Raw genomic sequence first — 25,000 nt, forward strand, 5'->3', positions numbered from 1 at the left:
CATGGTGTTTTTTTGCTACATTATTGGATGTGGGTATTTTCTGCATTACTGTCCCACATAATCAAAGTATGTTGGTTGAATAACTTCAAAGGAGAGAGAGGGAAGGGAAGGATAGAGTGAAGTCACGTAAAAACCCAGGACTCAAGAGAAAACTGAGAAAGCGGTGAGTAAAGATAAATAAATAAAAGGTAGGAGAGTCTGATGGAGAAAACAAGGAGTGCTGCTGTGTGGGGGGAGTCTCTACCAGGCCTGCAGCTTGTGATGGAAGGTCCTGGTGACGCTGCAGTCCAGACCATTAGGATGAAACTATGTTTGACAGGAGCAAACTGTCTGAGAGAGGCTGACCCGACCTGCCATTACCACCGCGGGGGGGGGGGGGGGGGGGGGGGGGGGCTGCTAAGCCTGAGGAGAGAACGAGTTGAGAGATGAAACACACAGTGAGCGGACAGATGGGACACACTCTCATCACGGGCACGGAATGAGACATACAGCCCACGTCGGGGATGCAGCTCACATGACGATTCTCTTTGACCCGTCGGTGTTCAGTTACCACAAACGCAGCGCCACACAGGTACAGATTCCATGAAGGTGTCTGAGGGGGAAGCTTGAACGGAGGATGAGAGCTCTCAAACTGGGAAGCAGAACTGGTGGAGTACCTGAGACTTCCCCTGCTGCGACTCGGAAGATGCGTACACGCAGATAAATAGCTGATGTATATAATTTGCTGTATAAATGAAATGCCATTGATTTCCAGCTCTCACTACTTGTATTGTGCAGTAATTGGGAAACTTAACAACAGTGTCAAATTATGCTACCTAATTATGCCTACCGTGAATTAAAAGATAAATAGTTATTTCTATTTCAGTTTATGACTTTATCAGTTATAACTGAGAAATTCGTAACCCTTACTTATGGATACGCAGGTTCTGCTTTTTGAGGCGGATAGAAAAACATTGTCAAATATCAGATACTCTTTAAGTGGATGATGGAGATATGCAGTATCCCCCTCCTGCTGCTGCTGTCATTAAAACAATGACTCACTTCACTGCACAACTCTTGCACTCGCTGCCACCTGATTACATTTCTAATGGGGGATCTTCACTTCTTATTTAACAGTATAGATCTTAGACTGAAAGTTTATTAGTGTTAAAAAAAAAATAGTGAAAATATAGGTCAAGTCGAGTCATAGCGCCAATCACAACAGAAGCTATCACGGGACACTTCTCACGTAGAGCGGGTCGATCACCTCACACCTTCAATACACTTCCACCCAACAATTCTCCACCAGCAAGCACATCCTGCTACACTTGAGGAAGTTTCCATGAAGAAACTGTAATATCCTCATTACTTTCCTGTGACTACGTCCATCGCAAATGACATTTTTATGGGCAAATTTTACGGTTAATTCCGCAAATTCAAGTTCAGTCTTTGATGACAACTTCATGATTTCACTTCAATCACTCAATTACTGATGTTGAATATTTCTGTACTAGTATTGTCTCTAAGTTCAAAGTACTTTTGGTCATATGTTCTTGTGCAATATTGAAATTGGTTGTCAGATCACATTTGGTATCAGAGGTCCAGAAATACTAGCAAGGATTATTCTCGTACTGTCTGGTGAGGCAATACTAGACACGTTTTGTGTTTTAGTACACAAAACAGCACAGGCTGACTTCATTTCATGATCGGTGTTCATTATCTCCCGAAACACAAACCTTCAATACATAAATAGGTGAGCGAAGACAGAATGAAATCAGTTTTCTGACAATACAATATTGATCACTTGTGCTGTTCTGTTTTTAACACTCCAAATCTAAATTGTCTCATTGATTTCTTGTCCTCGTTAAATTCACATCAGGAGGCTGTTGTTATTTCATACTGTCAACCGCTCACAAACACGTTTACGCACCCAAACGGGTTAAAACTGTGAAGAGTACATCACTTTTGACAAATAGGAGACTTTCAGACACCCACCTAATGTATTGTGCTCCTCCAACGGTCCCCTGTGCTGTCATTTGAGCTGCAGAAGACAGAAAAGTGAAAAGCGTATAAAGGCTGACAAGTTCTATTGAAAGATTTCCCTCTTAGCCGTGAGTAAGGAGGGTGGAGAGGTTCAGTTCTGTTCATCATGTTCGTTTGCGTGTAGGTGCATGTATGAAGAACATCATGTGAGTAGGACATAATAACATTGCATCACGAGATGGAGACGGCTGCTCCTTGAATATAAAAATCGGTTTCATGTACAAGTGAGCGCGTGAAGGCATTTGTCTCTGCGTATGTGTGAATGTCCCCGTTTATAAATGGAATACAGAAATGTGTGTGTGTGCAACATAAGCATTCAGCACAGACTCACACACACACACACACACACAAGTCCATACATGTTCACATACAGCCACAGGTTGTGTGAAGGCAACGGGCGGGGGGGGGGGGGAGGCAGAGAGAGAGAGAGAAGCAGGGAGAGGAGTGGCAGAGGGGATGAGAGAAGGGGAACTGTGACATGATTTACAATGAGATCATTAACCTTGAGAAACAAGAGTGGCCTCTGCGACACAAACACTATCTCTCAGACAGACACCTTGCAAGAACAATACACTCGTAAAGGCTCGGAAAAATACACACAAGCAGGGATGGATGCACACTTGCACGCACGCACGCTCGCACACACACACACACACACACACACACACACACACACTACAGCACAATCTTTATGGCTGATTTGATCCTTGAGACTCAAACCAAGTACCTACAAGTGTCTAAATGTAGTTTTACTAACAGCAGACAGTACAGATATTGGATTTTGAGTGTGCTGCTCAACCACGATGCAACACCAAGTAACTGCGAGGGGCAACTCACTGGAACTGCATGAAATTCAAATGAATCAGTAATTGAGGTGAAAATGTTCAAAAAAACAACAACAAAAAACAAAAATCTGACAATACAGATGTTCTGTATTGGGACCAAGCGTGGACACGATTCCTACTGCACAATTATCACAGCCAAAGTAATTCAGGATAATTGAAATATATAAAGAATATCGTAACATTTAAGGATATTACACATGGTTTGTCACTGTCATCAGGTACAGATGAAATAACCACACTGCTGCTGCTGCGGAAGCAGAGGTGTAGAATGTTCTAGGTCTACACTGTATAGAAGAAATCTCCGTGGGCAGGTCTTTCGATACGTACGCCTCCGCGCCAGTGACAGCACTCCTGTTCTCCGTGACGCAATATTTCAGGAATGCATTTCTTCAAATATCATCCAAATTCAGGAGGAACTTAAAAGATTTACAGAGCTGTAATGTGTTTATTTCCAATTTTGTTTTCCGTCTAACAAATAACTAAGCCCAATTTTCCTAAACTGTACGCATGGATATGTGGTCCTTATGATATGAGCTGTAATAATCTCCTTCATCTCATTGCACTCCATCTCTTTTCTCTATCGATGGTGTGATACGATGGGTGAACCAGGTGGCTTTCAGGATCATGCCTGAGAACATTTTTTTTCAAGTTTAAGGACCCTAAACTGAGAAAAGACCTGTTTTCTTGTCAGCGTGTGAGTTCATCTGCTCATCAGTGTCTGCTTCAGAACGGGTGTTCAACACGTGGCTGCTCTGATCTGGACCTTGACTATGACATAGCTAACTGTTAGCTTTTTATCCATTGCAACAAATACCAAATGATTTTTGAACACAGAAGGCGCTGGTTTGTGTGTTGCGGGCCACTGTTGATGCCCCATCCAGACTCCAGCGACTCCCCGCGTGGATTTAAAAGGATCTCTCTTGGCTAATGAAAACACAATTTATTATTATGATTACACAGCAATCATAAACCACAACTGTGAACATTTTACTCAGTATGTGCATGAATAGCACCCTGAATCCTATACACTTCACCTTGAAACATATTTTTCTTTGATACTGTGGTAACAATCAATACACCTAAACAATTTTTTTTAAAAACATATTTTATAGAATTAGTATACAGTGTTGAACTGGGACTAAATTATTCTAATGGTCAAACAGAAAATCTGACCAGATGATGGCACTGGATGGCACATGACAAAGCAGCCAAACTTAGAATAGAAGAATTTAGTCTGATACATAATTTATCATTTAAGATGTTGAATATGTGAACAGTTTGATTTCAAAATTATTCCTGCACGTACCACCATTATTATCAGTGTGTACTTGTGTGTGTGTGTGTGTGTGTGTGTGTGTGTGTGAGGATGAGAGAAACAGCATCACAATGACATAACACACAATCCTTATTTATTTATCCATGATCTTAAATCCATTCTAAAATAAATCTTTAGCATGTAAACATTTCCATGAACCATTGCCAGCAGTCATTCACAGGTTAAGTCCAGGAGTTTCTCTTTATGTAAACATCTACAATCACACACTCACCAAAGTGGCACCACAGAATAGACAACATGTCCAACTGCCACACATGCTGAGGAGTTACCACGACGACGAGGTCTTTTGTCAAAGTGCATTACACGACCGTCTCTTGTCTTGTCTTGTCTTCCAACAGAGACTTCAATTTGCATTTAAATACTTCATAAACTAGACAAATATGCGTCCCAATATATTTGGCAAAGTATCACTCTTCATATAAAAAACCTAATTTTTTTTTCCCTCTCCTTATGACAGTTAGATTCAAAATATAGCGTTACAAATGGATTTCAACACGTTGGAAGACATTAGGAAATGTGTAGATTCTCTCTTTAAAGGTTCCATTTCAGGTCATCAAAACAGTGAAAAAAAAACTGATTAAATGTAAAACCCTTCCAAAAACAAACAAAAAAACAAAAAATCAACAACATCAAATTTCAAGTTAAGAACAAAATATTTAAAGCACTGAAACCTACATTAGCTCCTTCCATGGTTAACATGAGGATAACACACACATTCTTAGTGTTTTGTTTTGTTTTTCCTGCATAGAAATTAAAAGGGTTTGGCGGAGCAGCCCAGACGCACACGAGGCGGTGCTTTAGCTTTTGGAGAAGAGTTGCTTCCTTCAGTGTTCATAGTGACTGCATCACAACAAACCAATAGCTCACAATTTCAAAAACTGGGAAGGCAACAAGAGAGAAATGATTAGAAACTTCATCACGGATTACATCAAGTTTCCCCACCCATAAAGGCTACGACAGCATGACATCACCTACGTAGAGTTAGTTTCCTTAAACGCGGTTCGTTAATTAGCTATGAGAAAATAAAAACAAAAGCCAATTAAGGTTAAGTTGAAATCATGGTTAAATATCTATCTCTAAAATCAAAAGGAAAATGCTTTTACTAATCAAAACACGTTGACATCCATCAAGTCCCTGTTTTTGGTCATTTATCATTCATGTAACTTCTTCTGAGCAGGAAAATGTGAGAAATGACAAAATTACTGCATATTGTAAGATGAGCTGCTAAACCATTACAACAGTATCATCAGTGTGATGAGGTACCTTCATCTGCTGCGCTTCCTAAATGCTTCTGATTCTTTTTTCCTTGTTTTTGTCTAACATTAGTTGCTTAATTGATCATCCACTAGAGGTTATTTAGATGCATAAATATAGATAGTACAATAACACATTGTGTTAGTGATGGATCTGTACTAGATTCCCCAGTCCAAGTACTTCAGCATGGTGCGAAGAGCACATATCCTCAATGTCAAAGCAGTAGCTTGACCTTATGAGAGCGCTTGAACACATGATTCATCAAACAGTCCCACCACCAAGTGTTCCCAAAAGCTGTTTGACTTGCACAGGGATGAAGTAAATAAATCTGTTCTGCGTGTAACAGTAACAACAAACTTGAATAGGTGTGTGTACACAAACATTCATATGCAACAATCCTCCAGTCACCGACCGCTTGAAATGCTTATTTCTACATCATACAGTAACTTCAACTGTCTACAAAAAAAAGGTGCTCAGCTTCACTCGAGTAATGTTGCTTTACTCTACCTTTAAGCCTTTGCTCAGTCTTGCCAAACTCTCCTGATGTGGCACCCAGGAGCAGCAGCTACTTCTGGGAGGCATTTCTAAAATGCCATAACCTTTCATTGAGGCGGCTCAACGTCAGTCCGGTGGCACAGTTACCTTGAAATCATGAGGCTGAAAGTAGCCGCTGCTGGATCTAGAGTTAGTGTTACAGTTTGTGTTACACCTGTTTGCCCTGCGTCCTCTCACTGCAGATCGCCTCCGTCGCTGACCCCGGGCTGGTCTACAGTCAGATGGTACAGCACTTTCTTTGAGATGAACCTGGTGAACAGGAAAGGGGCGAGACCTGTGTTATGCTTGCTATTGCTCCGTCCCATGTTGAGGTGGCAGATAGTGGATTGCAACACAAGCACCTACGCAGGATCCATACACAGTTTTTACTCACACATCCTCATCAAATTCACACCTTTGAGGACAATTTTTTGGGGACAAAAGATTCTCTGAAATGGGCAAATCCACCACCAGAGTTTAATTGAGTGAAATTAATGATGAACAGGTAATAAATCGGCAGTCAGAACCAGAACAGATTTTTCTCGCTATATACAGAACTCAAATATGAAGGTATTCATGAAGATTATCTGGCTTTATTTCCTTTTCAAAAATGCTGCATGCCTGCAAATTGCAAAATCAACATTCCAGGCCTTTCCCAGATTTTCATGACCGTAACCTGCTACATTTCTCTACAGCACATGGTAGCTGACCTGGAGAAGGAGTTGTCAAAGATGAGTGTGTACTCTCCAGGGTTTCTGACTTTCATTTCCCCCTGGATCGTCTCCTTGTGAGAGTTACAGCGAGTCAGTGGGATCAAGACCTGCAGAAAACAAAGAATAGTCATGTTTGATGTGCACGTAAGCAGACGTCCGACAGGGTGAAAAACAGGTAATTTTCCTTCATACCACTGTCGGTGACTCACCTTCGCCTGCTCCAGCGGAGTGTCGCCGCTCTCCCTGTAGACGACACTGAAGGAGATGCTCTTGGGTTCAGAGGTGAATGTCCAGGTGACGGTGGAACCAGGGCTGCTCATGGTGATGGCGATGGTGCTGTAACAGCTAGACTTGATGAAAAGCTCTCGGGGGCTCTCCCCGAACCCTGAGATGTCATTCACCGTGAAGCGGGCCGACAGCCTACAGCACAGCACAGATCAGGATACACGAAGGTTCCCAACAATACCGCGCTGGAGAAAACTATTTTCTTCCACTTTGATTCTTCCCATTTTTCTGATAAATGTAAAATACAATTCATCCCACCAACTGTCCAAAATCTAAAGTTATTAAAACAAATATTAAAGATGTCTTAGAAAACTTTAAAATTTGAGAATTTGAAAGTTCGCCATTTCAGGCTTCAATTATGAGTGAAATGATTAATTACATATAAATGTTACTGCAGTTTTTTTTTCTGTTGAACAGCTAATCAATTCAAGTCAACTTTATTTATTTGTCCCTGAGGGGCAATTTAACTCTGTCTCTCTCTCAGTTTTTATTGGTCTCTTATCTTCAAACAGAAATGACAAATGCTTGATACTTCCAGCTCCTCCGACTGAGAAATTACCATGTTTTTTTTTTTTTCCCATACTCACTTTGCCTATAAATATGTACACAGATACACACAAAATGGAAGTGAAACACTTCATACTTAAGTGTTTCACTTCCATTTTTCACTTCCCATTTTAAGATTTAGCTTTTAGTTTTCAACGGAATAGTATAAAATAAACATCCTCTATGAGCTGACAGTTCAACCTTGTGGCCACATACACACCGACACACCGACACATGAAAACTCACGTTAGTTCTCCAGACTTCAGCAGGCAGATCTCTGCATCCTGCACTGTAGCACTGAGGTCCTCAGCATCTGAAGCGATGTTCTCCCCACTGGCACTGTTGTTGCTGGACAAGAGTATAAGAAAACGTATTGAAGAAAGAAAACAAAAAGCCTGATGTTTGTTTTTATGTTTTCAATGTCTACATAATGTAAATACAACAATTCAAAAATATGCTCTTTAACATTTTTGTTGTACTTCACAATGGTCTTTTGTCATTCAACCCTTCAGTCCATGTGAGCACATTTTTTGGACACTGCATGAAATTAAAAAATAAAACCTTACAAGACAGTTACAAGAGGATATTTTTTAAAACAAATTTAAGATGCTGAATCTCTTTCCATTGCTGCAACAGTTTGGATGGGCCTGAGTAGTGTAAATGGTAATCTCTTTCTGGGGTTGTTAATAATCTGTCGTGTCATGGTTTATAATCTGTATTACTGACTGTGTCTGCAAGCAGTCGCTGTCATTCCCATCCCCTGTGAGTGAATACAAATGAGATAATTACAGCTGTGCTGCCCCCTGCTGTCCATGTCCTGGGGTGGAGGCAGTAGCAAAAGAGAGTGAGTCACTGTCGTACACCCCGCTCACTTCCTCATCAGTGATGATGTCAAAAACACCATCCTCCTGCTTGTCACATTCATCTGCCCCTAAAAAAATACACCAAATAAAAACCGGTTCATTGCTGTGTTTTCTGTTCTGTTCTTACTGTACAATAATTAGCATTCCATACACACTAAACTCTGTTCTGATATTTTTTATTTCAGAATGTGTGTGTGTGTGTGAGTGTGTGTGTGTCACCTGAAGCACCCGTCAAAGCTCTCCCAGCCTGCAAAAAATGTCTGAAAGGTGTGCCTGGTGTGCTGCTGGTGATCACATCCTCCTGCGGGTGGCGCTCTACTACTGCACTGTGCTGGTTATAGCAGTCCCTGCAACAGCGCTCTTTGCTGCCGCCCTGCTGGGTGCTGACAGTGTTGCTGCAGCAGTAGTAGCAGAAGGGTCGCCCACACAGTCTGGAAAAGAAAAAAATTTGAGTTGAAGTTGTATTAAAATGTAGACTGAATTAAGTAACATGCAAGGATCATTTCTTTAACTCACTGTTTACATTTTTCATCTGTAAATATAGACACTGTGCAAGAACAAAAAAGCCAAACATAAAGGTGCATTCAGATTGCTTGTAGAATTTTCTATTTAGTAACAAAGTTCCTCCAAAGTTCCTGAGTGACAACAAAGGACACATTTAATATGCAGCCTCAGTCCTTCTCATTTCACATTCACTGACCTTTCACTACCGAAATCGAATCACTTCATTCTTGACTCCAAGTTTATATGTGCGAAGTTTGAATAACTCCAATTCAACTGACGAACGAGGATTTTTGTTTCACTACTACTACAGCTGAGGAGTCTAAATGAGAAGCGAAATACAGGGAGAACGCTGGACCTGAGTGTCACAGTTCCTTTGACATTTTTGTTAAAGCTGTAATCGCTGTTCAGGTTAGACAAAGTATCTGTTGTGTTGCAGTTTTTAAAAAAGCACTCACTGGTTTGACTGTTTTTGAAAATCAATCAATATAATACTAAATCCAAAGTAGCAGCACTGACAGGTGTTTTATGCGCTGATGTGAGGGGATTTTGGGGATAAAAGTCCATCTGACCTGCAGGTATACTTGCGGAGCCACCAGCTGAACTGACTGTGACAGCCCAGACAGTAGTTGACATCTCTCTCCGTCTCCTCGTCCCGCAGCTTTTGCTCAAACTCGAGTGCATCAGTTTTCTGCCACAATGCATCTTTCTCCCTGCAGAGAGAACGCTCCAAAATATTTGTGTATGTAATCAAATCCAATGCTTCATAACAGATACCAAACCTAACAAATCACTTTGCTCTCCAAAAGAAAAAAGAAACAAAATATGGTGTAGAGACACAGATCTAGCCTGATAAATATCAACGTTTTAGTACCTAATGAGCTCCACAAGTCTCTCCTCCAGGTTGATTTTGGTGCGGTAGAGGTCATCAAGCTCAGCAGCCGCCTTGAGGTCAAAGCTCTGTTTGTCCAGTGTGACTCTTCGTAAATTTTCTGTCAACTCCTTACAGGCCCGTTGAGTTGCTCCAAGGTTTTCCTCAGATCTGCTCAGGTAGAAAAAGGATTTTCAGGTGACTTAAATGTGCTCCATATAGCTATTTGAATGCATGAATTAAAAAAAACAAAAAACAGCACCAACAAATAAATCAAAATTCCTAGCGGCATAATAAAGAGATAAACAAAGCCAAACATTATAATCTCAATACACAAGATTGCAAACATTTTCCTAACAGGTTTAATTTGGTCCAGAATGTATGATTATGAATACAGGATCTCACCTTGATAAATTCCCTTTCAGATGGATTATCTCGTCTTCTTTCTGCTGGATGAGATTTTCAGACTGGGCCATCTGGATGTTTTTCTCCACAATCTGTTGGCAATATCTCTGTGTCTCAGCCTGCAATCAGTACAACAAAGCAAGACATTATTTCTGTTGCTATGCGAGATAGGCGTCTGTCAATAACATTGAACATTGAAGATTCCTTTACTTGCCACGGTTTTCCTTCAATTTGATGAGCACAAATACACAGATCAGGATCAGGATCGGCCATATCAAACTATTTCTATATTTATTTTGTTGTCTAAATTATCTGTAGATGTAATGCAACACCGAATCTCTCTGCATGATCTCCACTGAACTGTTTGAGAGATTAGATGTGAGCAAGACATTCCGGAAACACACAACAATTTTTAAAAAATAACTGGGATTTTAAACCCCAAATCCAGTCTCCATCCTTTTCGGTCAACAATTATAGGAATCGGTCCAATGCTGAGTGACAACGCTACAACTGCCAATGAAAAACTGCTGCAATAGGACATCTGTCCACATGGTTGCCAGTCAAAGTGTTTTTGCCATCAGTCATTTTTTTTCCACTATAATGGAAGCCAAAATGTGTGAAACTAAGCTAAAAATAGTGGAAGTTTTTTTTTTTGTAATTTATCTGCCAATCGTCTCACCTCAAGCTGTTTGAGTTTGTTCTCCAGGTCGACCACTTTCTCCTGCTCAGTCAGCACCTGTAATCTGACCTCCTGCAACTCCTCATTCACACACTGGACCACGAAAAATAGAAAATATGGTCAACAGTCAAGATGTTACACTTGATTCGATATTTTCTCCCAAAATCTTTGTTGATGTTCATAATTCCATTTTAATCCCCTCTTCATCTTAGAAAATTAAAAAAGATTATATAAATAAATAAATAAATATATATATATATATATATATATATATATACATACACATATACATAGTTAGATAGATAGATGCCAAGCACTATAAATAAAGAAGTCAGATTATATTTTTTAACCTTGTTTTTATAAATATATCTATTTTTGAAGTTTTTTTTAATCATATATTTGTATAAAGCACTGCTTTTGCTGTTTTTCCTTTAAAAAAGAACAAAAGTTCTATTGGTCCTGTAAAGGTCTCTCTGCAATTTATTTCCTTTTTATTGCTTGTATATCCCATAGCTTTTCCTGTGGCTGTGACACTGTCTTAAATAAAAAGAAAGTTTGAAAAAGACACCACAGAGCATAACTAGTTCGCCATGACTAGTTTATCTAGTTAACAGCCCAAACGACTCTGAATCTAACAGTTCAACTAGCATACACCTCAAGCAGCTATTATGCTCCAGTTTCAGTTACACCTCGGATGGAATTGCATTGAAAACATTAGCTGCTTCTTTGTTACTTTCCCTTCACATCCACATTCGCATGTATGTGTAAACACAGATGAGAAACTCTGTTCATTATATACATAAAGGGAAATCTGTGCTCTCTGAGAGAAACTTAAAAAGCCAATCAGTTTCCACTTATCCTCTACCCCAATTAGAAAAACCAGGTTGCTCAGTAGAAGAAATCCACTCACAGGAAATCACCAACTGTATCCTGCTCATTTAGACAATCACTACATCTTCAACAGCTGGTTTGTGTGAGGCTGACCTGGAGCTGGCTGCTGTGGCTGATGGTTTGGCTGCTGAGTTGAAACCGGAGTGACTGAATCTCTTCCTGGCTCGTCACCTGTAAGGCTTCTGACTCCCGCTGGGCCCTGCTCAGCTCTTCCAGAAGCTTCTGCTTGTTTGCCAACAGACTTTCCTCATGATGAAGTTTATCCAGTAGTTGCTGGTTCTCCTGCTGAAGCTGCTGCATGGAAGTCTTCATTCTCTCTGCCTCCTGAACCCCCTCCTCGTCCAGCTCTTGCAGCTTTGTTGACAAGCCCTCCCAGCGCAGACGAGCCTCCTCATTCTCAGCAGTCAGCATACACACATGTACACCCAGTTCAGCTGTTTCTGTGTTGGCTCTGTGGAGCGCCTCCCTGGCTTCACTGTTCTCCAGACACAAGGCATCATAACGCAGCTTGAGCTGATGTAACTCCTCTCTGGAGGCCGTTACATCTGCAGCAAGACCTACCCGAGCCTGAGCCTCTCCATCACGCTCCCGAACAAGAGCCTCTTCTTTCTCCCGGGATCGTAGAATCTCATCCACATGCCGACGGTTTAGTTCCTCAACTTGAGCCTTCAGTTGTTCTGCTAAGACACGGAGGTCCTCTCGAGAGGCCTCTGTCACCTCCTGGAGGGCCAGAACTTTAACTCTCTCCTCAGTACCTGCCAGCAGCTGAGCCCTTAGCTCCACCACCTCTTCTCTGAGCCGGTGTATTTCCCGCTGGTTGAGCTCCAGTTGAGCCTCAGCCACCACCAGTCTGAAAGACGCCTCTTTGTTTTCCACAGTCGGATGCTCATCATTAAGATGTTGCATTTTTTCGTTGCTTTCAGCAGCTCCTTTTTCATCGTGCAGCTCCTTAGTCCTGTTCTCAAGCTCCTCGGTCCGAGCTTGCAGAAGACAACACTCAACTGTTTGCTCTCTAAGCTTTGTTTCAGTTTCCTGGATTTTGGCCAGCAACTCTGCTTGACTTCTTTGGGACACTCCAAGGTTTTTGTCCAACGTTGAGGCTTTGGCACTAAATAAGTCAAGTTCCTCTTGAGTTTTAGCAAGCTGTTTTTTCAAGGAGGACTGGACCTCAAGGAGTTCTCCATTTTCCTGCTCAATCCTCCTCAACTGAACCTCTGACTCTTCCTTCTGAACGAGTGCTTTCTGGACAGTCTCCTCCAGAAGCAGGTTTTCATCTAAAAGCTTCTTCTCCCGGTCTTCCACACACATGTCTGCAGCTTCAACCCGTCCCTGTAAGTGTTTCTCAGAGGCCCTCGAGGAAGCAAGCTGGTTCAACAAGGCTGCCCTGCTCTGAGTCAGCTCTGTAATGGTCTCCTCACTGTTTTTCACTTTTTCGAGAAGCTTTGCATTTAACTCCATAAGACTGGAGCACTGGGATTTGTGGTCCTCAAGGTTCACTGTCTGATCGCAGGAACTGACTTCATTATCAGACAGTTTTGACAACAGACTTTCTTTCTCAACATTCTGTTTTTCCAGTTGCTCCTCGAGATGCTTGATTTTCTCAGAGCTAGCTGAAAGCTCCCTCTCTCTGTTCTTTAGAGTTTTTTTAAAATCCAGGAGCTGATTCTCAAGGGCTTCATTCTGGCTACTGCTAACGCTACATCTCTGCTCTATCTCGTCCCTCTCTTCCTGTAGTCTTCTCCTCAGCTCCTCTGCTTGTCGTTCTCTGCACTCCAGGGAGAATTGTAGATCCTGAAGCTGGGCTCTCAAGTTTCCCGTCTCCTTCTCTTTCAACGTCAGTGCTCCCTGAATTCGTCCAACTGCACCTTGGAGTCCCTCTAACCGTTTGAGGGCCTTCTCCCGCTCATCATTAGCTCCGGCTTTTACTTCAGTCAGCTTCTCTATGCTGGTCCTCAACTCCTCTTCCCTGAGTTGTAGTTCCTGAGACAGACGCTCAGAATGCCTGGTCCTGTCCTCAGCCTCTCTCTTCGCCTCCATCCTCTCCTCCTCTGCAGTCTTGAGTTTATCCAGGAGTTCCTGGATTTTCCAGGCTGAGTCACAGTAGCTAGCAGTTTGTTGGCCCTTTTCTTTAAGGGCTTCATCTAACTTAGACAGAAGTTCCATATTTTTGTTCTCAGCAGCTGCGAGTCTGTCTTGAAGTTCAGCCGTGACTGCTTCTCTACAGGGCTGATGGTCAGTATTGGTTGTGGGCTCTGAGGAGAGAGACTGGCTGAGGGTCTTCTGAGCTAACAGCTGGCCTTGAAGGTCTTTCACTACATTTTTCATCTCGACCGCCTCTTTGCTTAATTCTTCAACCTGAACAAGGAGCTCTTGCTGTCTGAGCTCTGACTGGTCGAGTTCAATACGTAGATTCTCTGCGATGCTGCAAGGAGAGGGCTCTCCCAGTTCTTCCAGTTCACCCAGGACACTGTGACTCAAGTCTGGGACAGGGAGACACTCCTGCACCTACAGAGAAGATGGCAAGAGGTTGTTCTGATGCTTTGCACTTCAGTCACATTGAAACACACAAACATCTGTAACAACTCCATACCTGTATGTGTGAGTAGCTGCTGACCAAACTGTTGATGCTGGAGCAGCGACTGGGGGGCTTCCACAGGAAGGCTGAGGAGCCGGCGCCTAATGTTCGCCTTTGGCATAATGAAAACAAAAACTAATGTTATATATTAGTGTCATAAAAAAGAAAAAAGCATTCCAACTGAGAAAAACACACAGGAATAATTTACAGGATAGCCAAAGACCAGACAGCAATTCACAGTTACTTTAGTAAATGACTTTTCCGCTACACTCTGATTAGAATTACTCAAGTATACCAAAGAAGTTCCATTTTGGATCAACTTACAAATTGAAGAAGTAGCAGATCTTTTTTACTTGTTTACAGGTGATCAGTTTTCACAAACTAGGTTTGTATCACCAACAATTAGTTTGTGTTTCCAGGAGCGAAACAAAGGAAAAACAAAGTTACCTTGCAAAGGTAGGCCAGTCTGCATCAAGATCGTAACCTCTGGCTGCCACATCAAAGTGGATCTGGTTGAGCTCATAAAGATGGTTGATTATGTCAGCAGTAAGGTGGGACTTGAGGAAGGGGCTTCGGGCATAATACCAGTCACTGCATGGGAAGAAAATAAACCCCAAAAAAAACATTATTTATACCATTGCATACTTTTTCCTCTGACTTTTTGTTGAGGTTGAGCTCAAATTTCTTATTTTGTAGTGAATTTGTATCCTGGTTGTTTCAAATACTGATGGACTAAATGGACCTGAAGCCTGTCATACAGTATATGACACAAACATGCACACACGATGCTGTTGAAAGACAGATGGAAGCATGGTTCTATTGCTCAACTCTGCTGAAATAAAAAATGTAGTTGATGAAACCATCCTGAATAAATAACGTCAAACAGAGCAAAAACAAGTTGACATTTGTATGATGAGAGAATGCAGAAGTGAGTCAGAGCAGTGGGTGTCAAAGGTTAGCTATGAAGCTGTTGTTTGCTGTGAAAACAGAAATAAGACTTTAATCAGGAAGAGGGAATCACACTTCCTGAGAAAAGAACCAAGCAAACTGTAATGTACAGGAACTCGGGGGTGTCAAATCAGACCAGGCATCACTCTCTGGGTTGTTTGGTCGACCACACCTGGACTGAAGTACATTTAAGGACACTGAAGTACACAAGATAATCACACCTGCCACCTCGGTCTTTCCATTATTTTACACATGATCATCGTTGGCTGCTCTACATCTAAACTGATTGTTTTAACTACAGAATTACGGATGCATATAGATTTATTTATGTATTTGAATGTGCTGCATTGTTTTTGCACAGAGACAAAAAAGACTAGCCCTGCAAAAATAAACACAGGGGTCTGCATGACTCCTGCAGTTAGTGTAGCAGTCCCAACCGAGAATGATGGAAGTCATCTGCTACAACAGCCGCGTCGCCCCATGAAAATACCCGTTGTATTTCAACCATAAAGTGGCTTATTGTTGAAAAATGAACATTTACAGCTGCATAAATCTGCCAAATTGACATGCCAGCTTGCAACATGCCAATTCCCCTCTCCCTGTTGACTTGTGACATCTGTGGTGGCATTGTGATGTGACAAATCTAGAGGATGTGGGATCTTTAACTGACCCCATCATAAGGAACATGGGTAGAGATCATGGCTTTTAATCAGCATCTTGATTACTCGGGCAAGTGATGGATTATTTTTTAGTGACAAATTTGAGCAAACAGAACATTGATTGATGCAATTAAGAAAGGCTGCAAAAAATGTGTTACGTTTATATTCTTGTTCAGTGTGTGTGTGTGTGTGTGTGTGTGTGTCCTCTGACCTGGTGACCTTCTGATTTATAAGACACTGCTGCAGTGTGTCTGCAAGACGTTGGTGAACGAGAGAGTAGCGAATGAAGGCCCTTCCTTTCCCCAGCGATGTTTTTATCTGAAGACACGTCAAAAATATAGATTTACATTTATAATCACATCTATACACATATACAACTTTGGTACAATGCGTGGTGCTTTCAACTTAAGTGTGGTGCCTTCCAACGTCCTGCTCTCTCCAACAAAAAATCCAAAATCCAAATCAATCAACAAATCCCATAAGTTACACTCTGAAGTGACTTAAATGTCATTTGTGTTTGGTTAAAATAGGTCGCAAAATAAAGCACTTTCAAAACAAAATATAAAAGGTCATCAGTGGCTGGATAGATGCTTCATCAACAATGTCTGTCCGTAGGCAAAATCTCAGACACACCAGCAGATGGAGGGATTTACATAAGACAGTTCTCTTACAGATGAACCACGAGGACACCAGCTGGAGACCCCCCTCATCTTTGTGACTGACCATCAAGAAACGGTAAAAGCAATAGTTTACCAACGGTTTCCAAGATGGAATTAACCTTGGGCTCTTATGGAGTGACCCATGTGATCCACAAAGAAAATAGTACTGACCCATGTTAATCCCTTTAAAAGATTTTAACCATTTGCTTCTGCTACTGAATAAACTTTAATCAGTGTAAAGAGAGGACTGCCTTCCGCGCTTAGCTTAAATCGGCTATTGCATCTTACCAGCAGCCCTGAGAATGGAAAAAGGCACCAGAGTTCAGAGGATTTTCACTTGAAATTGTGAGGATTTGCTGTTTTTGTTGGTCGTATTTGATGGTGACCTGAAAATCTTTACGTATTGGACGACAATAGGACAAAAGAGGCACTCTGGATATGGGGTCAGAGAAATGATAAAATAGGATATTACCTATCTACATGCCAAATATAATGCAGCATGTTTATTTTTAGGCAATTTATGAATAGCACCATTCATCACATAAAAGAATGGGAAAAAGAATGTTTTGAGGACTCAAGTTTGGCATTTTGTGAGCTTTCTTGGAGACAAGATACTATCCAAATCTCTATATTTCCCTTTAAACAGGACCACAGTCAATAAATTAGCATCTTGCTGTATTACAGAAGACTTATACAGGATATCAAATCATGTCCTCAGAGACTTTTCTACTATCAGCAACCATTGGAATTGCCTCCTACTGGCCATTAGAAATATGCAGGTTTAAGGCACTAACGCTTCAGCTCCTCTTTGAAATCCCAGAGGACTCAGTCTCGTACTTTATACACTTTACACCCAGACCATATTTGAAGTTGTCGCTTCAAATTCAGAGGAACTTTCGAAACATCAAAACTCTAAATGGTTGCACAGAGAGCAAATGAGATTCAATACAGCCTTCACACATCATATAACAGATAATTACAGATCAGATTATTGTTACTCTTTAGTGAGACGATCTGTCCTTCACAATACCCCACCTAGGAAAACATTTGATTTGTAAAAGACTCCTCACGTGTCTTCCCAATCCCTAAAAAATGTACATATGACATGGAAGGAATAAATAATAAAGTACAAGCACAAATGTCTAATAAATGTGACTACAGCTATTCATCTCTAAAGCTCACCGCCGAGGATTCCCAGGATATCAGGTGAGGAGGAAACACGGGGGTGCAGGTGTGAGACGGCAAGTGAATTTGCAGCTCTGAGTCTTACTTGACTGACTGGAGGATTAGTTACACAGCCAGAGTATATTTGTGTCTGTGCTTGTTTTGCACGCCATGACAGAGTGTGTGTGTGTGTGTGTGTGTGTGTGTGAGTGTGTGTTCCAGTCAGAGGAGGATTACCTCAGGAATGGACTTAACAAAACGGATGCCATCATTAGCTCCCTTAATCTTAATCAGGCACTCGCAGAAGTAATCCCAGTAGTCTTTCCTCTGGCCAAGAAAGGTTGTCTTCTCTTTCTGGTCAAACTAAGAAAACCACATCATCTTATTATAAATAAAAACAAGTAAACAACGTGAATTGTGTAACAGCTTTCACTGACACTTGTGTGTGTGGTTTGTAATCAATGTACTTCATATAAAGGTTCCCTGTGAATGTGTCCTGTCTTTAAGGATTCACACACCACACAGGGAGCAAAATGTGGCACAGGATACCAAAATGTAAAGCTTTATGGACAAGAAATGCTCATTGATGTTTGTGCTGGCGGTGTGGTGGTCTACCCTGTTGGCTTTTTTTTTTTTTTTTTAAGTATTAGCGTCCTCTCATATTGTACTCATTTTACAGTGGAGCTCTATTCAGAAATTGGTAGATTTAAGACCCATACCTGTAACAGGTATTCCAGTTTGTAGAAAAACTTGTGCAGGTTGGTGCTGTCATCAGTTATAGGTTCACCAAACCCCTTGTGTTCCTTACTCAACTCCAACACTGCATCTACACAAAAGAGCGACAGCACTTGGAACATAAATACACACCAATGATTACACGGGGCAGTTTCTGACTAGTCAGCAGAACATTCTATATGTGGTACACATATATTCCATACCATATGTAAGCTTCAAACAATCCACGTAACAAGGATGCTATAGGTGACTGCAGGAGATGGTGTTTCTATTTTGTTTGTGTGTGTGTGTGTGTGTGTGTGTGTGTGTGTGTGTGTGCTTCATCACCACGCAGATCTCTGATTATTCTCTGCAACTGATTCTCTCCAACTGATGAGGAGGCCATCATGGGGGTAAGAAAGGGACACAAGACAGGAAACCGACTTCTGCAGAATTGAACAGAAGAAATTACCGTTCTTTTTAATGTTTTTTTTAAAAAGACACAACTGGAAGGTAATTACGAGTAACAGTGTTCCAAATGTGTTGTCCCCTGTCGCCTAAACTGCAAATAAATTTTTTTTTAAATCATAACGACACCGTTTTCGCTCACAAAAACCTGTAAATTAAACATTTCACAGGGAGGTTTATGAGTTAGCCGAGATGAGACACTGAAGAAAGTTAAGTTAGCTAAATTACCCAGCAGCCAGGGTCAACCCAGCTCAGGTAGAAGACACACACTGCTGAGAGCGACGTGTCCATTTTCACGTCACATTAACACAACATTTGTTTCACGTCTTCCTTACAGAACGTTAAGTTAACCTACATCACTTTTCAACAGCTTTAAAATGCGACATCACGCTAAATCAACATCGATTTATCAGAGTAGGCAAACGCTAATTATGAGACATGCACCTGCTACCAGCTCTTCACTTTGTTTTTGTTTTTAAATAAAACGTCGCAAACAATCAAAGTGTGGTTGTAAAGGAAGGGAAACGCCTCCCAGTAATATAGATATATTGAAATAACAGACGTACTTGTTATAATATTGTCCAGAATGTCCAGTTTGTAAGCGATTCAGCGGAAACCTGCTACCACGGGAGGCGGGACCAGCGAATGATTGACAGCCAGCGTTGATCAATCAGCGTCTGCGACTGCTTTCCTAGTTTGGTTGAGAGATAAAAGATAAATAAACAGAAATTTGATTCGTGTTTATGTCTAATAAATTATTTATGACGTCAGTACAAACAGATCAACTACGAGTGTAAAATTATAAATACTATATAAAACAATAATATTGTTTTTAGTTATCTATTAGAGGCTATTGCAAATGCTGTTTATTGAATGTAGAAAAATACATATTTTTGTAATTTTTTTGTTACAATATTCAACTACATGATGATTGGTCAAGCAGAATCACTTGCTTTTACAAATTATTATTGTTGGGTCTAATACATTTCTATGGATAAAATATGTAAATGTCCAATACAACTGTCAGCACATTGTGAAACCTGCAACGATGCAGCTTCAATCTTAATTTCTCTGTTTTGGTCTGACATAAAGAAAGGAACAAGAATAAGGAAGTGGAGCATTGTAAGTAACTTTCTTTTCACTTCTGTGACATTTATTAGGGCGGCACGGTGGTGCAGTGGTCAGCACTGTCGCCTCAGAGAAGGTTCCAGGTTCAAGTCCCAACTTGGGCACTGATTCTGTCTGTGTGGAGTCTCCATGTTCTCCCTGTTCCTGTGTGGGTTCTCTCTGGTACTCCGGCTTCCTCCCACAGTCCAAAGACATCAAGAGTGAACGAGGCTGATTGATACTCTAAATTGACCGCAGGTGTGATTGTGAGTGTGAATGGTTGTCTGTCTCTATGTGTTGGCCCTGGGATGGACTGGTGACCTGTCCAGGGTGAACCCCGCCTCTCGCCTGAAGGCTGCTAGGATAGGCTCCACCCCCCCCCCCGCGACCCTCAACAGGATAAGAGGAGGAAGAAGATGGATGGATGGACATTAATTAAATTTATGTAATGCAATAGTGTAAAAACAACCACTATTCTCATCAGCTCTTTTTTTAGAACTGATTTTGACCATTTTTATAACATATTTATATTGTTATGAAACACAGAGGTAGATTCTGTCTTTTTAGTCAAATAGCAAAATGGTCATTGCTAACTTTTTCAGTAACAGACAGACAGTAATTTTTGACTGACAGATTAATTTTTCACAGTTGTAAAAAAAATGCACGTTTTATATATGTTCTCTCTTTGTTTTCTGTCTTAAAAAATGCATTCATTGATGGACATGGATGTTTTTTTCATCAAATAAAGTAAATTCCTTTTAAAAGGTGGCATTTTACTGTACAGCTTGTGACGTGTGTTGCTGAAACTACGTTGCCCCCGGCAACTGTGACGTAAAGGTTCTGAAAATGATGTTGGATTTCTCTTTACCTCTATCGATAAATCATGAGCAACGACTCCCAGTTCCCTTTGTCTTCACACTGCATGACGGACTCTGGTGAGTGTAGAAGGTGTGCAGGTAATTTTCACATTTCTCAGTCATTGTTGGGGGAGGGGGGGGGCGTGATTTTAGCATTCCTGGATTTAAAACTTTCTATGATGTCTACTTTGTATGTTTATCTTTTTAGATGGCGTGTGGCTATTACGACTGCTCACTTTCATTTAGCCTCAAACTAGAAAAAAGATCACGTTGGAAGGTTTAGTCAACCAAATCAAACAAAGTTTTGGTTGTACTTGGTTTAGAGTTGGGACTCCTGCCGTGACAAAAGAGGGGAGTTTTATGAGTTGTTTCAGTCTTTGATAAAACATTGTCTGATCTGTATTTTTACCGTAATGGGAACACTACATAAGCGCTGCACGCATATCTAATGTATGACATCATAATGCAATCTCATGACAAAAGTTCTCATGTATGATTTAAAGAGGCTTTAGTTTTAGTAAAGCCTCTTACAGTCATGCGCTGCAAAACTGAACTTACCCATCTGGACACAGGAGCTGTACTGTATAAGTGGAAGTATAATGCCTGCACTTAAATGGGTGTGTGTGTGGGGGGGGGGGGGGGTGGACTTTTGATCATTATTGAAAGACGAGGTGAACGCCACTGTTAGCATTTTTGATGTGTAAATGATGCATTTTTTGATGCGTAAATCATTAAACTACAAAGCTGAGGTTGTGCTGTGAACAAACAACACCGAAGATACGTGACTTCATCATCACCTACTACTTTTGCGTTTCCTCTGCTTGCATCCCGAAGATGTTTAATATCCACGGCAACCTCTGCAGTGTCATTTAACCGCTTGTTCGCAACCACCATCTTGAGTACAAATAAACTTGTGCTGTAGAACAAATTGTTAAACTACAGTACAAACTGCCACTGGTCTTATTCCAGAGGTTTCATCTAAAATGTATTCAAAAGTTCCATTGACTTTGAGGCCTTGGAACCAGAAGGTAGACAATGCTTGACCTCTGTATTCTTCTACCCACTCACCACCCAAACTGAGTAAACTTTCTCCAGAGATGCTCCAAAAGCTCACATTTTGGAAGAAAAAAAAAAAGTTTGAAATGACACTTTGGCAGAGTCACCAGCCAAAAGCAAATGTGAATGTGTGGAGGATGAGTAAAATTGTTTGCCGTGATCACCCTGTGAATTTCTGTTCTCTAGGTTAGAAACACCACAGTGAAACCAGACTGTTATTTCAGCACCAAGAGAGAAGAGTTGTTTTGTTTTATTGACCCAACATTTTTCTGATCGCCCTCTAGCCGAGTCTAACTGGTAACTACTGCACTTTCAAACACAAGCACATAAACACGACTTTAGACAGTCTCTGATTTGGCCTGTTGAATTAATTTTTTTTTTTTCCTCAGGGGAAATGGCTGCAACTGAAGACGTTAGCATCACTGCTACTACTAACACAGCTACTCATGATTATTATGATTATTATGATTACGATGACTATAATCACACTGCAGAGTATGACACAGAGTATGAAAATGAAGGGTACAACAGCACAGGTGTCATGCACTTTGGGGCAATTTTTAATCCGGTCTTCTTCTCCATTGTTGTGATCCTCAGTCTCCTTGGCAACGTCCTGGTTATTGTAATCTTGGTCAAATATGAGAATCTCAAATCCCTCACCAGTGCTCTCATCTTGAATCTGGCTCTATCAGATCTCCTCTTCACCGCTGGCTTGCCATTCTGGGCCTACTACCACATGTATGGATGGACATTAGGGGAGCCTACATGCAAACTTGTCGCTTTTGTCTTCAATATTGGATTCTACAGCAGTGGCTTCCTCCTCATCCTCATGACTATTCACCGTTACGTGGCAGTCGTGAGCCCTCTGTCTGGAATCATGTCAGTAACAGGCGCATACACTGTCCTGGTGTCAGTGCTCATTTGGGTTGTGAGTATCTTGGCTGCCGTTCCAGCCTTCATCTTCACGAAAGTCCTGCCCCAGAATCACTGTGTATACAAGAGCTCTTATTGGAGTTTATGGGGAATCTACCAACAAAATATTCTCTTTATAATAAGTTCACTGGTATTCGTGTTCTGCTATTCTCAGATCATGTACAGATTGCTGCGTCGTACTCAAAGAAGAAAAAACAAAACCTTAAAGCTCATTTTTACTCTCATGGTGGTGTTCTTTGTGGGCTGGGGTCCTTACAATACTGTTATATTTCTACGGTCTTTGTATTACTGGCCTCAAGCCGCTGCTGACTCAAAGACTGTGGCTAAAAGTAGTGAAGCCTACAAATTGCTTGATTATGCATTTTATATTAGCAGAATGTTTGCCTTTTCACATTGCTGCCTTAACCCTGTGTTTTATGTGTTTGTGGGGGTTAAATACAAAAGCCACTTGAGGAAAGTGCTGAAGAGCTTGGGCAAAAGCAGCATTCGCAGCAGAAGCAGTCGGCTCACCATCACATCTCTAACTAGCGGGGAAGAGTTCTCCATGTAGTTGATGCAAGGATCCACTGCAACAAGAAAATGTGGCGTCCATAGCAGAAAATGAAAATCCAGCTACTTGTTTGGCTCCCTCCTCTCGAAATTTCTCAAATAACGCATGAGAATGGATGTATTTTTGGAGGCCAGCCCAGAGGCTAGCATCGCCACGGTTTCCCTCGACCAAAAAGTTTATGGGATTTTTACATTGTTTTGGCTTATTGTAGAAAAAAAGATTCGTGGCTAACAAATGTTTATGAGACTGAAACATTTTGTTCAGCGAGTATATGTAGCAATGTAGCCTTTAGCTTAAAGCACTGCTGTCATTAAGCCCAGGCTCTGATATGTACTGTAATGAAAACTAAGTTAAAATACCTTTTTAAACGTCTTAATTCATTTAAGCACCGTCTTTGTTATTATTTCGACACTGAGCTTCATTCGTCTGGATATTTTGATGCTTCATGATTTTCAAAGCAGGCTGATAACAAAATTACTACCTTATAATGAGGCTTTTTTTAGTTTAATAATGTCTTGTGACCAAAGTTTTTCGGCGAAATTAAACGAGATTACATGTAAAATAAGCAACCACCAAATGTAAATTGTACAGTAAAAATGGCTGTAAATAATGGCATGGTCATGTTCATTTGGCTGAAAAGGGATGTTGAATTTACCAGTTCAGTGCGTCAATTTTACGATGTTATTTTGTAAATGATAACAGTTTGAAATTGTAAAATTTACAGTTTGTTCTGTAATATGGTTTACATTCTGCAGTATTTTTTACAGTATTTTTCTGGCAACGACAGCTGCCAGTTTTTTTCCCGTAAAAACAACTTTTTTTTTTACAGTGAAATTATACTATGGACAATTGAACCGATTGTAATTCACTCATGTTATTTTCACATGAATTATTTTGCATTTATTGTCTTATCTTTTCCCCTTTTTGCTAGTTATTTTGAATCTGTTTAATGGCTTTTGAAGAATAATACTGTGATTTTGTGAATTTCTTCCCATAATTATTTCCATGCTGTACAATAAAATAAAATATACTTCATTTAAAACCATGGATTACGTACTGTAGCTTTTGCAGTTTCCAGACATCACGAGGGTACATCAAAAAGTTTAATTTTGACCCCACATCCCTTTAACGAGAATAAGAAGACGGCTCAGTGATAAATTGTGATTGCTAACGTTTGCTATGGTCGCCGAAGCAAAAACCTGAATAAATTCACAAAAGAAATGGACAGAGCAGCTTAAGTTCCCCTCACACTTACATCGTGGCATCTTTGTTGAGCTGACTCTGCTGTTAGTAAATGGTTATATTTACAGCAGGCGAGAAACAAGAACTCCAATGAGTCACTCGAGGGAGTGTATTACTCTTGTAGATCTGATCAGAGATTAAAAAAACAACCCAGTGAAAGATAACACAGATGGAGGATTGTATAAGCAAAACAAGGAGAGCTTTATCTTGTCTAAAAGCATTAACTTATATAATCAAAGTAACTGTTTCAAACGACTGACGCAGGCATACAGCATGCACAATGTGATAAACCCACAAGTCTGCCGACGATATAAATGAAAAAG

At 40.8% G+C, this 25,000-nt stretch overlaps 2 protein-coding genes across 4 annotated transcripts; one reads left to right on the plus strand and one right to left on the minus strand.

The window, feature by feature from the left end:
• Positions 1-4,011: 4,011 nt before the first annotated feature.
• LOC147261838 (FYVE and coiled-coil domain-containing protein 1-like) lies at positions 4,012-19,598 on the minus strand. The gene is made up of 18 exons (XM_086204084.1): positions 19,499-19,598; positions 18,813-18,910; positions 18,470-18,576; positions 17,988-18,113; positions 16,139-16,245; positions 14,768-14,911; positions 14,336-14,432; positions 11,839-14,250; positions 10,855-10,947; positions 10,176-10,294; positions 9,774-9,941; positions 9,472-9,612; positions 8,618-8,829; positions 8,325-8,466; positions 7,782-7,883; positions 6,914-7,124; positions 6,702-6,811; positions 4,012-6,261 (listed from the first exon to the last, which is right to left on the minus strand). The coding sequence occupies exons 2-18, from the start codon at positions 18,871-18,873 to the stop codon at positions 6,186-6,188; spliced, it is 4,428 nt and encodes a 1,475-aa protein (XP_086060210.1). The 5' UTR covers positions 18,874-18,910; positions 19,499-19,598; the 3' UTR covers positions 4,012-6,185.
• A 1,328-nt stretch (positions 19,599-20,926) lies between these two features.
• On the plus strand, positions 20,927-24,446 carry LOC147261839 (chemokine XC receptor 1-like). Of its 3 annotated transcripts, none has more exons than XM_086205022.1 (3): positions 20,927-20,974; positions 22,139-22,249; positions 22,342-24,446. In XM_086205022.1, exon 3 carries the CDS (start codon positions 22,347-22,349, stop codon positions 23,433-23,435), a length of 1,089 nt encoding a protein of 362 aa, XP_086061148.1. In that variant the 5' UTR covers positions 20,927-20,974; positions 22,139-22,249; positions 22,342-22,346; the 3' UTR covers positions 23,436-24,446. The 3 variants fall into 3 exon arrangements, with proteins under 3 accessions (XP_086061148.1, XP_086061149.1, XP_086061150.1); XM_086205023.1 differs by having other exon boundaries at positions 20,945-20,995; XM_086205024.1 differs by having other exon boundaries at positions 20,966-20,987.
• The last annotated feature ends 554 nt before the right edge of the window (positions 24,447-25,000 follow it).

The sequence above is a fragment of the Aulostomus chinensis genome, chromosome 5 (genome assembly GCF_037954235.1).
Source record: "Aulostomus chinensis isolate RoL2024-O1b breed Wild chromosome 5, RoL_Achi_v1.0, whole genome shotgun sequence".
Lineage (NCBI taxonomy): Eukaryota > Metazoa > Chordata > Actinopteri > Syngnathiformes > Aulostomidae > Aulostomus > Aulostomus chinensis.

Coding starts and splice junctions, on each gene's coding strand:
- LOC147261838 (XM_086204084.1), bottom strand. CDS start 18,873: ATGATGGCCTCCTCATCAGTTGGAGAGAATCAGTTGCAGAGAATAATC. Junction 10,948..11,838: donor GCCACAGCAGCCAGCTCCAG/GTCAGCCTCACA, acceptor TTCGTGGTCCAG/TGTGTGAATGAGGAGTTGCA. Junction 7,125..7,781: donor CTGAAGTCTGGAGAACTAAC/GTGAGTTTTCAT, acceptor GCTGTGCTGTAG/GCTGTCGGCCCGCTTCACGG.
- LOC147261839 (XM_086205022.1), top strand. CDS start 22,347: ATGGCTGCAACTGAAGACGTTAGCATCACTGCTACTACTAACACAGCT.